General features: G+C 53.1%; 1 protein-coding gene across 2 annotated transcripts in view; it reads left to right on the top strand.

Annotated features, from left to right (window-relative positions):
• VASH2 (vasohibin 2) overlaps positions 1–15,699 on the top strand; it is a 40,022-nt gene that overhangs the window by 16,038 nt on the left and 8,285 nt on the right. For both annotated transcript variants that reach the window (XM_045983250.1, XM_045983249.1), the window contains 2 exons: positions 4,757–5,138; positions 6,337–6,452. In XM_045983250.1, the coding sequence (XP_045839206.1) occupies positions 4,757–5,138; positions 6,337–6,452 (498 nt within the window). The remainder of the gene's footprint in view (positions 1–4,756; positions 5,139–6,336; positions 6,453–15,699) is intronic.

Here is a 15,699-nt window from a genome sequence, read left to right as displayed (position 1 = left end):
GCAGTCTGTGGGCTTGGTCTCCTGGACACGTTCATGGGAACGGCAGTGTCTGGCCCTCTGCAGTCTGCGGGGCACTGGTGGGCCGCGTCTGAAAAAGATGGTCTACAGGTGCCCAGGCTGACCTTTGAAAAATGGGAACTTGAGCCTTATTGTGGCCCTTCCCCCACAGTTCCGTCCTACCTCCTCCCTGCTCCTCACAAAGGAGAGGAGACGTGTTCCTGGGGAGCCCAGCCGGAGGGCAGAACAGGGTGGAGGCCGCAGATGGCTCTGGGGGCCTTTTTGAGGCAGGAGTCAGTCACAGCTGTTGGGCAGAGCCTCCATCGAGTTTGATGGGGGTGAACAGCTGCTGGCGGGGGTTGGTGGGGGAGTTTGTGAAGGAGAGCCAGAGCACAGGCCCTTCCCTGGGCAGGCCAGCTACCTTCAGACTCTGCTGACGGAGGTCTGGGTGCCTCTGGGCGGAGGCCATCTTGCTTTATATGGTCGCCATGTCCCTGCGCAGTGGTGTAAACCCAAGCACGACTTCAGGTTTCCTGGGATTAATCAGTTCTTTTGGGTCATGAGGGAAACACTTGTGACTGACCTCTGGGCCTGTCCAAATCAGAGGACAGTGTGGCCTTGGTTTTCCTTTATTCTTACCAGTGTGACATTACAGAGAAGGGCCCAGAAGAGGAACAGGGCTCACACTGCTGAACTCAGGGAAATTTGACTCTTGGACACAGACAAGAAACATAGACCTAAATTCCAAAAGTTACATCTTTGTCTTTTCTCTTTGCTCTTTGTCAGCATCCCTATGGCCTGCTTTTCTCTCGAGCCCAGTGAAGGACATGACTTAGGTCATCTGTCTGTGTCTCCCACAGGCCCCTCTGCAGGTCCTGGGAAACAAATAGCACCTCAACAACCTTGAAACAGGTCAGCTTGGCTGCTGTTTGGAAGCCGGTATCTCCTGTCTTGTCCTTCCTTGTTTTCTCCCGATTGACGCTAGTCCGGAGTTCAGGATTCATTCAGGAACAGCCCTTACTTTTGCTCATGCACACACTTTCACAGGCCTGCAGGAGACAAAGACCTTCGATTCATCTTCTAAATCCTGGCCACGATCTGGGGGGCCTCGCTGACCGTGAAGGGCCTTAATCATGGTGCGGGTTAGATGCTGGGTGGATCTTCTAGGAGCTTGGGCATGGCTGCTCCCTCATCCCCAGAAAAGCTCAGGCCACTTCCCTGCCCTCATCCACACTTCCTCATCCCCTTCCCTTACTTCAGGTCCCAAGGCTTCCCGATAGCCATAAAGATGGAAGAAATCCTAGCGATGGCAACTTGTGACAGAATGGACTGGTGGTCTCTCCCATTCCCTGCCTCCCTCCCTCTTCTCCACATGGCTGACTCTACTTGTCCCACAGACTAATTTCGGTGTGGTCGCCCCATGGCCTCTTCTCTGCTCTCCCAGAGGCCGCTGGGCTTGCCTCTCTCACAGCACACGTCGCACTGGGGTGGTTCTTTTCAGTGTCACTGAGACCCCATTGACACATAGCGCTGTTCAAGTTTAAGGTGAACCGCATAATGGCTTGACATATGTATATTGTGAATGTGCTTTTTTTCATTGTAGTAAAATAGACATGCCGTAAAATTAGCATTTTAACTCTAAGTGTACAGTTGAGTGGCACTGAGAACACTCCTGTTGTCACGCAAGCATGGGCACCAGCCGTCTCTAGAACTTCATCTTCCCCAACTAAGATGCCATGCCCATGGAGGGCTGACTCTCCATTTTCCTCCCCGTCCCCGTCAACCACCTGTCTACTTTCATCTCTATGAATGTGACTTCTCCAGAGACCTCAGAAAGGGGAATCATACAGTATTTGTCCTTTTCTGACTGGCTTATTTCTCAGCCTAATGCCCTCAAGGTTCATTCAAGTTATAGCACGAGTCATAATTTCCTGACTTTTTAAGGCGGAATGATATTCCATTGTATACACCACGTTCGGTTCATCCAGTCATCCATCCGCGGGCACGGGGATCGCATCCCCCCTTTCCGCTGCTGTGAACATGGGTGTGCAAGTCCCTGTCCACATCCCCGCTTTTAGTTCTGGGTACACGTCCAGAAGTGGAGTTGCTGGATCATATGGCAACTCTTTCTTTCTTTCTTCCTTTCTTTCTATCTTTCCTCCTCCTCCTCCTCCTCCTCTTTCTTCTTCTTCTTCTCCTTCTCCTTCTCCTTCTCCTTCTTCTTCTTCTTTTGAGGAACTGCCATCTTGGTCATGTCGTGTCCATTTTGAGTCTGTGTCCCCGGCAGGCTTCCAGGAGAGGGCTGTGCCCTGCCCGCAGCCTGTCGGACACAGGAGATACGCTCCCAGTGGGGGTCCATTATCACTAAAAACAACTAAGAAAGCTCTTCTTCCAGCCCCAGAGAACTCACCCCGGAAAACAAGCAGGAGTGGACGTCGGGCCTCGGAAGGTTGGGATTTCACTCCCTTCCTGCCAGTTCATGTCACAGGAGGAAGTGACGAGAAAACAGGTAACTTCAGAGAGAGGAGCCATCTGTGCTTACATTGAGGCCCCATCCTCAGGTCAGCCTTCAGGGCTGGCTTCTGGTAGCTTCTTTCTTTTAAGCATGCCTGGTCTGGCCCTCACTGAGGCAGTCTTTTTAAGTCTAAGGAAGGTGTCTCGCAATGGAAGGTCATCCTTGCAGCAGGCATTGACAGAGCACGTCTCTGTGCCAGGCCTGTGCTATGCCTGGGGACAGACACCAGCCTGTGAAACACAACTCCCTTCCCCACAAGATGCAAAGAGACACCCAGTTATAACACTGGGCGATTAAGCAGCAAGTGCTATTAGCTGTGGCGGTTCTTGAGTTGGGCGGTGGGGCGGGGCACTTAACTCATACTGAGGAAGGTTGGGGAAAGGGGCAAGGAGGGAGGGGAGAGCAGTGCCGCTGTTCCATTCGCGATGCCGCGTGTGTAAAGAGAGTAAGCCCACAGCATCCTTCTCACTCGTGATTCTTACGAGACCCTGAAAATCTCTGCCCGGTTGCAATCCCCTGCCCTAGAGGGCTGCTGTGTGAGGGAAGCCATAAGGGAAGTTCTGCTGCGATAGGGAGCATCACATGCTACAGGGTATGTATAGGGCCATTTTGTTCAGTTGGTCTCATAGCTTTGTAATGTCAAGGTCATTTAAAAGTCATTCAGGACTTTCAGTTTTATATGACTTCCTATTATGAGGGAATATATAGGCCAAGGGCATGGGTGTGGATTCTTTATGGTCTTGGCGTATCCTTCAAAAATGTCTCGGGTCGACCGTGGGCCCGTGTGTTGGTCCAGGGTGTAGGGGGATGAAACTGGACAAAGGAATAATGAGCAGGGGTTGAATTATGGCAGGACTTTGGTAAGGGATTTGGACCAAGTCTGAGGAAGACGAGAGAGAGTGAAAACTGAAGCAGAAGAGTTGACACATACTGAATTTTGGCTTGAGTAGTACATTCTAGCCTCTGGGTGGAAAGTCCATTGGAGTGAGGGCAAGAAATGGTGAGGACAGGTTCTCAGTGTAGAGAACCGTCTCCACTGACTGAGCACTTACCAGGCACAGACCGCCATTGGGAGCACCTGGATTATTATTTATCTCAGAATCCCCCTGGAGTCACCACAGGTTTTCAGCAGAAAAGTGATGCCATGAGTTTTCAACATCCCTCTCCAGAAATACTGGGTCCTTGACAAGGTTATCCTGGGATTTTTGAGATGGGCTTGAGGCTGTGGTGGTACTTGTCGTGTGGAGTCAGTGGGGTAGTTCGTTATGTGGTGCTGCCTCTGTGGGGTTACTGATCCCAAACGGATACAACGGTATCAGTTTTGCTGATTTGCTCGATCCAAATGGGCAGATAAGTGGAGAAAGCCAATCTGTGATGCCAGCTGTGCTGGGGAATGAGGAGAACCTGAGGTTCGGGTGCCGGAGGCAGCTTTCCGTGTGGTACTCAAGGCTGTTGGCATGGGTGTGCTGGGGCGCATGAGGGGCAGCTGTGACCTGTTCTGATGCCTTCCCATCCAGGTAATCGACCAGTCTGTTTCTTTTCTTTCTTCTTCTTCTTTTTTTTTTTCTTTTTTAAGATTTTACTTATTTATTTGAGAGAGAGAGAGGGCATGACAGAGAGAGAGATCATGATGGAGGGGTAGGGGTAGAGGAGAAGAAGACTCCCTGCTGGGCAGAGAGCCCGATGTGGGACTCGACTCCAGGACCCTGGGATCTGACCAAGCCAAAGGCAGATGCTTTACCCAGGTGCCACCCAGGTACCCAGTCAGTTTGTTTTTTCATCTCACTGCCTTGCCTTGATTCTGTTTTTCACTTTTCTCCTGGAACATTGCAGAGGTCTTCAGTTCCTGCTCTGTCCCACACACTCCAGCCAGAATTAATGTCTGAGAAAGTCATTCTCATTACATTTTAAAAAGTCTTTAATACTCATCACGTCCTGAAGAAAACCAAGGGAGGGGGAAATTCCATGATTTTGTTTTGCACATTTATTTAATTACTAAAGTAGAGGGCAAGTTTTTCTCATGGTCCCATTTTAATTTGGCTTCGGTAGGCATCATCTAATAGGTACTCAAAGAGATTGAGTGAATCCTTTCTAAAAGGATTAACGTGGAAAGGTTAGATGTGGACCTGCTCAGAGGCAGAGAGATGGACACTTAAATTGCCATACAGACCACGTTCCCTCTTGGGAGTCCAAACTCTGAATTCTCAAGGCCTCCCTTCTCTTCCTTGACTCAGATGGTCTAAGATACTTAACCAATGGACAGCCTTCCATCGAGAGATTCCCCATCAGCTTTAAAACCTACTTCTCAGGAAACTATTTTCACCACGTTGTGCTGGGGATTTACTGCAATGGCCGCTATGGCTCACTGGGCATGAGCCGCAGGGCTGAGCTGATGGACAAGCCGTTGACCTTTCGAACTCTGAGTGACCTCATCTTCGACTTTGAAGACTCCTACAAGAAGTACCTGCACACAGTTAAGAAGGTCAAGATTGGGCTGTACGTCCCCCATGAGCCTCATAGCTTCCAGCCCATTGAATGGAAGCAGCTGGTCCTCAATGTCTCCAAGATGTTAAGGGCTGACATAAGGAAGGAGCTGGAGAAATACGCCAGGGACATGAGAATGAAGGTAGGTGCTGGGGAAGGGAATGAGGGATGGTAGAGAGTTCTATCCCCGTCCTCTGTCTGTCTCCCTCTTGCCTCATGCCCCATGTTTCTGGGATGGTCAGAAGCTTCTTGAGGTTATCTTGCTTAATAACCATCCTATTAAAACAAAAAATACAAATCATTTGCTATTTGACATGGACGATTAAAGTTTCTTTGTATAGTCTACTTCAAAACCTGGAGCTGAAGTCAGTTGAGATGTTACAATTAAAGCAGTGTCTTGGCCTGTATTTCCTTCTGTGAAATCAAATCCAAAATGTTAGTCATTTTAGATTAAGGCTCTCGTTTTGTTTTGTTTTGTTGTTTTGGTCTTTATGATAGGGTGACTCATCATTCCAGTTTGCCTGAAACTTGGGGGGTGTCCTGGGACATGACATTTTTAGTAGTAAAACCAGGAAAGTCCTGGGCACACGAGGAGGAGTGGGTCACCCTGCTTTATAATCTTTTGCAGAATCACATTCCGTCTCTGCTTTGTTTTATAAATTGCAACGCATTGTGGCATAAAATTCTGGCCTGGTGTCTCAATACCAAAGAAGCATTCTCTGTGCTGGTTTCATAGAAACTACACTCATAAGCGCTTCTTCCTTCTCCCGTGTCATTTCCATGGTAACATCGTGCCTGCTTGTCCGTATCCCTCCAGGGCTTGTGGAGTCACTGAGAAAAAGCGTGTGTGGACGTAGAGGACCATAGGGGAAAGAGATTTTGCTGACCTCAGGCTGTTTAGTGCCTGGGGACTTGTCATCTTCACCCTGAGGGACCTGGGACGGAGATTCTTGATAAAATGAAACCACTCCATGCCTCTGTGTGGGGTGGGAGAGTCAGAAGAAGAACAAGCTGGTTTCTGGGGCAATGGAGATGGGACTTTGCCCTCACGAGACAGCACAGAGCTCCTGGAAACAGCCCCAAGAGGCTGAGGCATAGGGCTTTGCTCTTCTGCTGTGGAAAAGGGGGCACAGTGTGATCATTTCAGCCTCTGGGGAAGGGGTCCTCTGCCCCTCGCCAGTGTAGACTGAGCGAGGAACATCTGTCAGGACTCCTCTTGAGGGTTTCCAGCTCGGTATCTCCTAGGCCAGGCGCTCACGGTGGGGGCAGGGAGGCTGCGGGAAGACAGGAGAGTGGTTTCCTTCTGGAGCCAGCATGGTAACTCCTCACATCTCCTTCAGATCCTGAAACCTGCAAGTGCCCATTCTCCAACCCAAGTGAGAAGCCGGGGGAAATCCCTGTCCCCCCGAAGGAGACAGGCGAGCCCCCCGAGACGGCTCGGCAGGAGAGACAAGTCGTGAGTACTATTTCCTCTTCCCTGGCTCAGGGGCCAGCACACACATCCGTGGGGTTGTCCTGGCTGGTGGAGACAAAGCTGTGTCCTGGGCGTGGCATCCGGACCAGACTGAGATCTCCAGGAGGACCGGCCTTCCATCAGGGGGCATCCCTTGTGGAGAAGGGTCCACGGCGCATGTTGCCCCCATTGCTCTGACGCTACCGCCTGTTGTTGTAGACTCAGACGAAGGGACAAGCTCCAGACTGCCAGAGATGGAGATCCCGAGATCCTGGCAGTGTGGGGGGAATGGTGGATGTGGGATTAGGAAGCCTGGGTCTGGGGCCAGCTCAGCCCCTTGTGAGCCACACGATTTGAGGTCTGCCATGGAACCTTCCTCGGCTTAAGTTCCATTAGCCGGAAGATGGGATTGTTAGAACTGATGAAACTTCCCTAAAACCCCGTAGCCCTCTGTGCCCAGGAGAAATCATGATCGTTCTTTAGGTCTTGGCACCTTTAGGTCATAGGTACCCCAGGCTCATTCTTCCTCCCTTGCTGACCCTGTCTTCTCCCATCTTATCCCCGAGGCCACTGATTCCACACCTACTTCTGAGGTCAAAATGATTCCCTTGGGAAATGACAGATTGGAGAAGTACCCAGTGATAATCCACGGGCTGATATTTGGGCCATAATTAGGGGAAAAAATACCACTGTCATTAACACCAGCGCATGCTGGTCACGAGCTGCTCTCATCGAGCCTGGGACGGTGTGGTGCAGCGCACAGAGGTCCGGGGCGAGCCCCTGCTCGGCCGCCCCTTAGCCCTGTGGGCTGGGCAGGCCTCTCAGGAGCCTCTGTTTGCGCATGCATCCAAGAGGATAAAAACAATTTCCCTGCCTCCTCCTCAAGGAGTCGTGGGACCCACTTAGAAGACGTAGGGAGAGCGATTTGTTAATGGTGAGCAGCTTTCAACGCAGGCGTGTCATTATTGCCACATCAATCCTGTAGGGTAAGAAGGCAGAGTTTTAGTTTTCACCGTCAGGGAGAAACCAGAACACAAACCCGGTTTGTTGTCTTGCGCTGTCTTGTAGCCGGTCAGTGATGGCGCTGGGGCTGGAACCCGGGTCCCCCGGCTCTGGGAGGGGGAGGGGGATGGCAGAATTGGCTCTGTCAGGATGAAGTGGTTTCAGTTCTGAGGAAGGTTCCCTGTTTGTTCCCCTTCTACCTCCTGCTGCCGAACCCCGGTGCAGAATCTGCACCCCCAGATGGCTGGGGCCCAGGCTTTGATGGGAGGAGGTAGAAAGGGGGGAGCTCCTGCGGCAAGAGAAGCTGGGGAACGGGGGGCTTCAGCATGGCTCTGACCTTTTGTGGAGCAAGATGGTTTCAGAGTTTTGGCACAAGCTTCTGACCCTAATCCTGCCTCTGACACTGACCACTACCCTTGCCTCTTGACCCTGACCTTCACCGCAAGCCTCTCTCCCGCTCTCCCATGCAGCCATCCATTCATTGGCGACCCTGAACAAAGTAGCAGTTGTCTCAGAGGACTGTGCCTGTGTTAAGCCTTTATAGAGGGCACGGAGCATGGAGTCCCCGACCCAGAAGCAATCTGGTTACTCAAGGAGCGGAGAGGGGTGCTTTGCTCTGCCTTGTTAGCTTTGCTGTCCCAGGAGGCCTAAGTCTTCCCTAGGAGCTCCTGGTCTGCAGCAGACACTGAGCAGTCCAGAAAGCCCCACTCTGCCCTCTAAACCCGGAAGTCCCGAGTGTGCCCCTGACGGGCTGATGCACGGGACGGCAGGATGGGGTTTTCAGACCACTCCTGTCGCATCCGTCTTACTTGCATCCACAGAAAATTTGCAGTCCAAGGCATGTTAGTTTTTTTTACCAGAAAAAGTTCCCATGAGTGCCCAGGGATGGGAAAGCCAGCAAGACGCTGGCTGTGGAGACAGAAGTCAGAGGACGTGCCAGGTGCCCGTGGTCTGAGAACAGTATGGGAAGAAGGTGCACTGGGGCGTGGACTGTGGGATTTGAGCTGCTGTTTAGGCAGCCCCGGGGGAACATTCTAGAAGCCGCTGCGAATGCCAATATGGAGCTTGAGGAGTAGAGACCGTGAGAGCAGAGCCATCTGCTTAGAAGTGACAGTTGAAGCGATAGCTGGAGGAGTTGGTGAGGAAGGAGGGAAGGGCTGGCAGGCTCCGAGTGGCCCAGGGGATGAAGGGCCAGAGCAGGAGATGGGGAAGGAATGGCAGAGAGGCGGGTCAGGAGTGTGAAGGGGCCTGTCTGCACCCGCGGAAGCCAGCTGTGAAGATCGGAAGAGCAAAGCAGGTGGGGGATGAGGGAGAGTTTCAGGTCGGGTAGATGAGGACAGAGAAGCGGACAGATTGTGCGTTCAGTGGCTTTTATCCCGCTGCTGAGGGAGGTGCGTCGCTGGTGGGAGTGAGGAGGAGCCGGTGGGTTATGGGCACAGGACAGGGAGACGGGGCTGCAACAGCACAGGGGAGACGGAAGGATCCTACACCTGGTTTGCAAACTCGAGCAAGACCAGAATCCCCAGAGGCCTTGTTAAAACAGATGGGGGCCCCTCCCCCGGTGTTTGTGACTCAGCAGATCTGGATGGGGCCCGAAGACCTGCTGTTCTGGCAAGTTCCCAGATGATGCTGATGCCGCTCATCAGGGACCACACTTGGAGAACCGTGGTTGGTTCTGATTTGGGGGTCGACTTTAAAAACACAACAGCATGTCAAGGTGCAGGTCTGTGTGATTCTGGGGCTCAGCTCCACCTGGTCCTGCCTGGGCCTCTGGAGCCTGAGGTGCTGAGGTGCCGTTGGAGGGTGTGACCCCGGCCTGCCCCCCATGTTGGGCTCCGCTGAAGACACGCTGGGCAGAACCCGGCTGGTCATTCTCCTAGGGGCCAGGTAGGGAAATGGTGTTGTCACCCCCGAGCCATGCCTGTACCCTAATCTCTGGACTTTGTCACACAGCCGAGGCAAGCGACCACGCCTGTGCCCGCCGAGGACAGCTCTTAGACTGCCGCAGTTGTGAGTGCAAAGCACCTTCCAGCGTCGGGGGGGGCCCCCCCTCACCCTCACCCCTCCTGTCGGCCGGAAGCAGGAAGTGGGCCCGGGGATGGGGAGAAAGGCCGTAGGGAGAAGGCAGCCGTCCCCGGTGGGGTGAGGAAGGAAGACCTGCAGGAAGATGGGGCTTCCGTTCCACCACCCGCTTCCCTCCACGCCCTGAAGTCGAGCCCAGCCCTGGCAGTCAGGCCCTAGGTGCACAGAGGCGATGGCTCATGGTTTGGTAAAAACAAAGTTTTACAAAATGGCGAAGAGTGGCTGCGCCCAGCCCCGGAAGCCCGCAGCCCTTTCTCCCGGGCATGGCACTGGTTCCCAGGAGTCTCCCTCCATCGACTCTCCCTAGTGGGTCAGGTCTTAGGGATTTTCTTTTGCACAGCCAGGGCAGGGTGGCCTTGGGAGAGTTTGACCATCAAGGGAGCCTAGGTGGCTTGTGGGTTCCTGTGGACCATCTGGTGTGAGCAAATCCAGGAAGACCGTGGCCATCCTTGGTATCCGAAGCCCCTGCCAGTTCTTTTCCCAGTTTAGAGGTCAGGAGGGGATTCTCAAGGGCAAATATCTTGGCGGAGGTTTCAAGTGGATTGAGGCGTTACAAGGTGTTAACTAATTCCTCCTTAAACCCTGCTTTCTGAGTTGCAGGGCTGGGTCGGGGAACACAGGGGCTCGAGGGGACAGAGAAGCAAGAGTTGAAAGGAAAAATGCAAGGCTGCGCGACGCAGGGAGGACGAGAAGGACGGAAGCACCAAGCCCCTCCTTCCCTCTCCAGATCCCAGCTTCCGCCATTGCCACAGACTAGAGCCCAGGACACCCTGGTTCCTAGAGGTGTGTCTGGAGGAGAACAGCTTCTCAGCTTCTACCCCCCTTCAGCAAGCAGGCTTTTCTCCAGGTAGTCTTGATTTGGTGAGGAAATGAGAAAGGGACCCATTTGGTACTGACCAATAACTCCCCCAAAACTCTGGGCCTCCTGCGGTGGAGTGGCCAGGATTAGGGAGGGTGGCTCTGTCACATGTTATTTTTTCAGCGTTGCATAAGGCCATCAAATCATTTCTAAATGTGTCGGGTGCCATCATGAAGCTTGGGAGTGGCCCAGAGCGTGGAATATTACCATAACAGGCAAGAGGCCCATCCGCTGTGGGGTCCCAGCCCTTTTCTGTGCTGGGATAATTTTAGTGGCTTCGTATCCCTGCCATCCTCCTCCCTACAGCTGCAGCTACTTCAGCCCTGCATTCCTCTCCGTTTTTGCACTCGTCTGAATAATCCTTCTGGAAAGAAGGATCGGTGCCACTGGGTTGAGGGAAGAGCCAGCTGGGTGGGAGGGCAAACAGCAAAGGCTGCACTAGGTGTCAGCTCAGGGCAGGGTGTCAAGAGGGAGACAGGGACGCCCCCAGCCTCCACCCCATGAGTTCTTTGTCAGCCTCTGCTCCCCTAGGAGTGTTTAAAGCGCCATCCACACAGAGCAAAGTTTCCTGTGGTTCTGAGAGAGGCAGGGAGATGGAGGTTGAGATCCATGTTTTAAAGGCCTGCTGTGACCGTCTACCTACCGGCCTCAGTCCCCTCACGCTCTCTTATCAGCAGCAGCCAGGTCGCCTGTGGGGACAAGGGTTAGAAATGAGGTGGGAGGAGAAGTTGTTGTTATAATGATAGATCCTGGGGAGGGGCGTGCTCCAGGATGGTAAACTTCCTGCAAAGCTCATCCTCCCCCACTGAGAACCTTTCCACTTAAAATGCCAGCAGTTCCCCGAGGAACCACAAATGCTCCGGGGGGGTCCTTTCTGTCTCTGACAGTCCTGCAACCTGGGAGTGTAGGGCTGAGCGGACCCATCTTCTGGCTGGGCTGCCCGTGTCGACATGAAAGGGGCTCGTGCCAATTAGAGTGACCATGTGGAACATTCTTCCCAAGTGGGGCAAGAGTCCCTAAGGACCTCTGAGAGCGGCTCTGTTCTCTCTCCGCTCTCTGGCTCCTCTCTTCCACCTCTGTCCCTCTTCTGCTCTTCTTTGCTATCTATGATTCTCTTCCTCCCTTTTCCTCCCTCTTTGATTTTCTTCTTGGTCATCTGTCTCTGTGGAGGTCTGTGGCTCTAGGGGGCTTGGCCCACCTTGCTGGAGACCCTCAGGGTCACAGAGGTTACTAAGCCCCATCTCTAGATCAGGTCTCCTTTCATAGCTGGCCCCAAGCAGGACAACAAGTTTCTGCTCGGTTCTGTCAGGAAGGATCGTAGGGATGCCTCCAGGCAATTGCCCAAGTAAGGGGGTGAACTGATAATGAAGTCTAGAAAGTCAGTGAGTCTATGGGCTAATCATATTGAATTTGAGTTCATGGGCTAATCATATTCTGAATGAGGCCCAAGAAGTCATTCCATTTTCCTTCCCTCCTGGGTAAGAAAATGTCCCCAGAGGTGAAAAGGAGATAATTTCCTTAGCAAGCAAAGTAGACGGGAGGCAAAAAAAGAAAAAAGAAAAGTAGAATGGTTGTGGAAGGAGAGGGAGAAATAAACCGGGATCCTGGGTGATGAGGAGTTTCCTTCTAGAAGCCCAAAGGACTGCCCAGCTTAGTTCTCCTGGGATTTCATAGGGTCTGGGGTCACCAGAGACGCTTGGAGAAGCAGGATGGGTGAGACGCTTGGAGAAGCAGGATGCCCGATGAGCTCTATGAGCAAAGACCTCCTGACCTGAATGAGCGAAGAGCCTCTTGGGTTTAGACACCTTTGGGATAAGGAGAGGAGGCTGTGCCCTGGAATCTCAAACAGTGGCCTGTGGCTCTTGGTCTCTGGCCAGAGCCTCCTACCTAGGGAGGCCTTGAAAGAAAGGGCAGGGCTGGGAGAGTCCCTGCTGAGCCGATCTCTTGCGTGGGCGCCTGTCCACCCCGCACCCGCCAGCAGGATACCTGCCATCCTAGGAAGCAAGGAATGTGAGCAAGGAGCAGGACGGGCTTGGAATGAGGATGACAAGTGGGAAGGAACCAGTCCGCCCTCCTGTGGCCCTCCAGTAGAGGCCTACCCAGACAGGTCGTAAGTCCTAAATCGGTGCCCAGCCTGACCTGATCCCTGCCAGACCAGATGAGAGAGGAGGGCTTGAGGTCGCTGCTTGAACTTGTAAATGCTGGGCCAGCGCCATCCCTGACAATCTGTTCCACACCCTTAACACGGAGGACCGAGAGGTCCATATGAGAGTTGCTCCCTTCTTGGATATCCCTTTCTAGAATTCCGAGTCCACAGGGACTAGAGCTAAACTGGTGTTCACGGGTGTGTCTGTGTGTGAGGGTGAGTGAGTGAACACGAGGGCAATGACGTTGCCCACCCTCCGGGGCTGCGACCTCAGGGGAGACAGGAATAAGAAGTGGGAACAGGACAGGTGGCCCGTGCAGCCCCGAAGTGGACATAGATGGGCCACGCCCCGGAAGTGCAACCTACTCAAATGGGAGAAACAAGAGGCAAATTTCCATCAGAAGAAAGGGAAGGGACTTTGGGTCCAGTGGGAGCAGGAGCTGCTGTTTGTCCTGCTGTAACCGTGAGACCAACAAGGTACTTGGCACACAGTGTTACTTAGTAAATTCTTGCGGGTGAGTAAGTACCCGGCAAGTTGCAGGAGCCTTTTTCTCCCCTCCCGGCTGCCAGTCAGGCCCCCTGACCTCTGCTCCCCGGCAACTGCTGCGGGGAGAGGGGGGCGGGGGTTGAGAAGTGAGGGGAGGAGATGCCCCAGATTGGGCCTTAGTCGGAGGGACAGAAAAGGGAGCAGGCCCTGCAGGCTCTCCTTCCGCATCACTGCTTCTTTTCTTAAACCCGGTCTCGCACAGACACACACCAGCTGACACGTTCAGCCCTAGGATGTGATGTCCCCACTTGGTCCCCAACATGCTGCCGTGAACTTTCTTGTTCTGAGGCTCTCTGCGGCTTCACGACACCAACACAGAGTCTTGCCAAGCTCTTTGTGGATGTGGACGCTGCCTCAGGCTGTGTGCGAGTCTCGAGGGGCTACTCTGCCGGCCTCGGAGATGGTTCACTGTCCCCGGACTGTTGAGGTTTAGGAGACAGTGGCGAATACTACTCGTATTTTATGTATAGATTTGGATCAAGGCAATGAACCACAAGCCAATTTTCCAGTGTGTCCCAATATATGATTAAGACACACTGGAAAATTGGAAGTCCCATATCTACTCCCAGCTACCCGGAACAAAAGATCACATTGAAAATATAGAGTGTGGGGGTCCCTGGCTGGCTCAGTCGATATAGTGTGCAACTCTGGATCTCAGGGTCGTGAGTTCAAGTGTGAATTTCCACCATGTGTCACAAGGATGGAAAACTCAGGTTTCTCTGGTACAGAAAACTTCTCTATGGAACCACCATCCTGTCCTTCTCAGCCTGCCTCCCCCTTGAACAGCCCTTGCTGGAGCTGGCTCCAGGAATGCAGGCCTGAGATTGGGGTGAAGGGGACACCCGGGACCAGGCCATCGAGCTGTCCCCCTAAGTCACCCCGGATACATTTACAGGACAACAGATGAGGCTGGGATTATCCATTTGTGTGCTGAGGGAAGTGGCCCTCACGGAAACTTAAAGTCCCCTTCCCTGCTGCTTCTCAGACAGAAGGCTGGCCCAGAGCCCTCAGTAGGAAAATCCTCAGAGCTCTTTCCCTTGCGTGGACTGGGGAGGGGTTTGGAGAAAGAGAGTGTTCGGTCTAAAATAATAACCTTGCATCTGATGAGAAGTTCTGGGCAAGTGCAGATCCGGCTGAATCACCATCCCGGCGCTTATGTTTCTTAAAAATAAATCCCTTTGTGGAATTCTAAGCACAGCCGGGGGAGCCCTTGGAAGAGGTTTCTCCATGCACAGGCTCGCCCAGCTCTGGCCCAGAGAGGAGCTGCCGGCCCGGAGGGAGCATTATTTCTGGCTGGGCCCGCAGGCAGGTGGCCCGCTGATAACCCACTTCTGCCCTTCGCCAGGCTGGGAGACTGCAGCCAGCATCGCTGGGAGAGGAAAGTGTTTCCTCTTTCAGGCAGTTCACTGGGGTTGGGGTGGGGGGTCTCGGTTGAACTCCTTTTTCTGCCTTTTGTTCTTCCCTGGGTTCTGGATACCTGGGGGTCGGGGGCAGGTGGGCTACAGAGGAAGGGGACAATCTTGTCCTTTTCCTTTGGAAGCCCTCCAGCTCTCTGCGCTACCAACCCACTTTAGCTTTTCAAGTAGGCAGGCTCCCCGGGCCGCTTTCAGAGGTAGGATAAAGCCTCCCTGTACAGGAAGAAAAATTTTTTTTTCCTTTTCTTCTTGTTAGTTCTTAAAATGTCATCATGATGGCTTGAATTCCTGGCTTAGGACACTGTTAAAAATACCCCATGATGAAGGTAATGCAGTGAAGCCCTATCCGCCGTTTACATGTTAATGAGAACTTGACCCAGGTTTAACTGAGAAGTACGGGCGATTCAACAGGAGGGATTCAGAGCCGAACGGACTTGACCCCTGTCCTCAATCTGTCTAGTGTCGGAGGCAGGCGTAAGGAGTAGGAGCCTGTAGGAGTCTTCAGCAGGGGTGCCAGAGAAAATGTCCCGGCCTGTGGGGGCGAGGAGTCATGCATTGTGAGGGAAGGAAGTCGGATACTTCGTGGGAGAAGTGGCGTTTGGGTCGGATCGTGGAGGGATGACAAGACATGGGGTTGGGCAGTGGCATGGCGCAGAGGCTGGAGCGGTGGTGGGGTCATCCTTCCATGCCGGAGGGATGATTTGTGCGGGGAGTGGGAGGATGGGGTCCATTTGCTTCCTGGTTAAGGGCATGGGCTCTGGATTCTGGGGATGAGTTCTGGCTCCCCCACTTGCTAAACATGCAGTTTTGCTTTCAGCAAGTTCCCTTTCAGTGCCTCGATTTCTTCCTCTGTAAAATGGGTAGGAACCGTATCAGCCCCATCAGGTTATGGTGAGACTCTCAGAGCGATGCCTGGTGCCTCGTAAGGGCCAGCTAAATGAAAGGTACTTATACTGGTGACTTCTCAGCGCCCGGAAGATTCCCGCCAGGGTGGGCAAGGGGAGGGACTGGGGGACGTGCTGAGGAAAGGTTTAGAAAAAAGGAGTTCCGAGACCCCCCAAGTTAAAGTCCATCTGTTTTCAAGGGCGCCAGTAGCAGACCAAGGGTAGAGGTAAAGGGTGAAGTTTTAGGAGCACACACTTTGAAGAATGTGGTGAAAATTCCGTTTCCTCCGAGCTGACGGGCTCCAAAGTGAGGGG

Source organism: Meles meles, chromosome 17 (assembly GCF_922984935.1).
Source record: "Meles meles chromosome 17, mMelMel3.1 paternal haplotype, whole genome shotgun sequence".
Classification (NCBI taxonomy): Eukaryota; Metazoa; Chordata; class Mammalia; order Carnivora; family Mustelidae; genus Meles; species Meles meles.
Note: the sequence above shows the minus strand (reverse complement) of the source record. Positions and strands in the feature narration are given on the sequence as shown.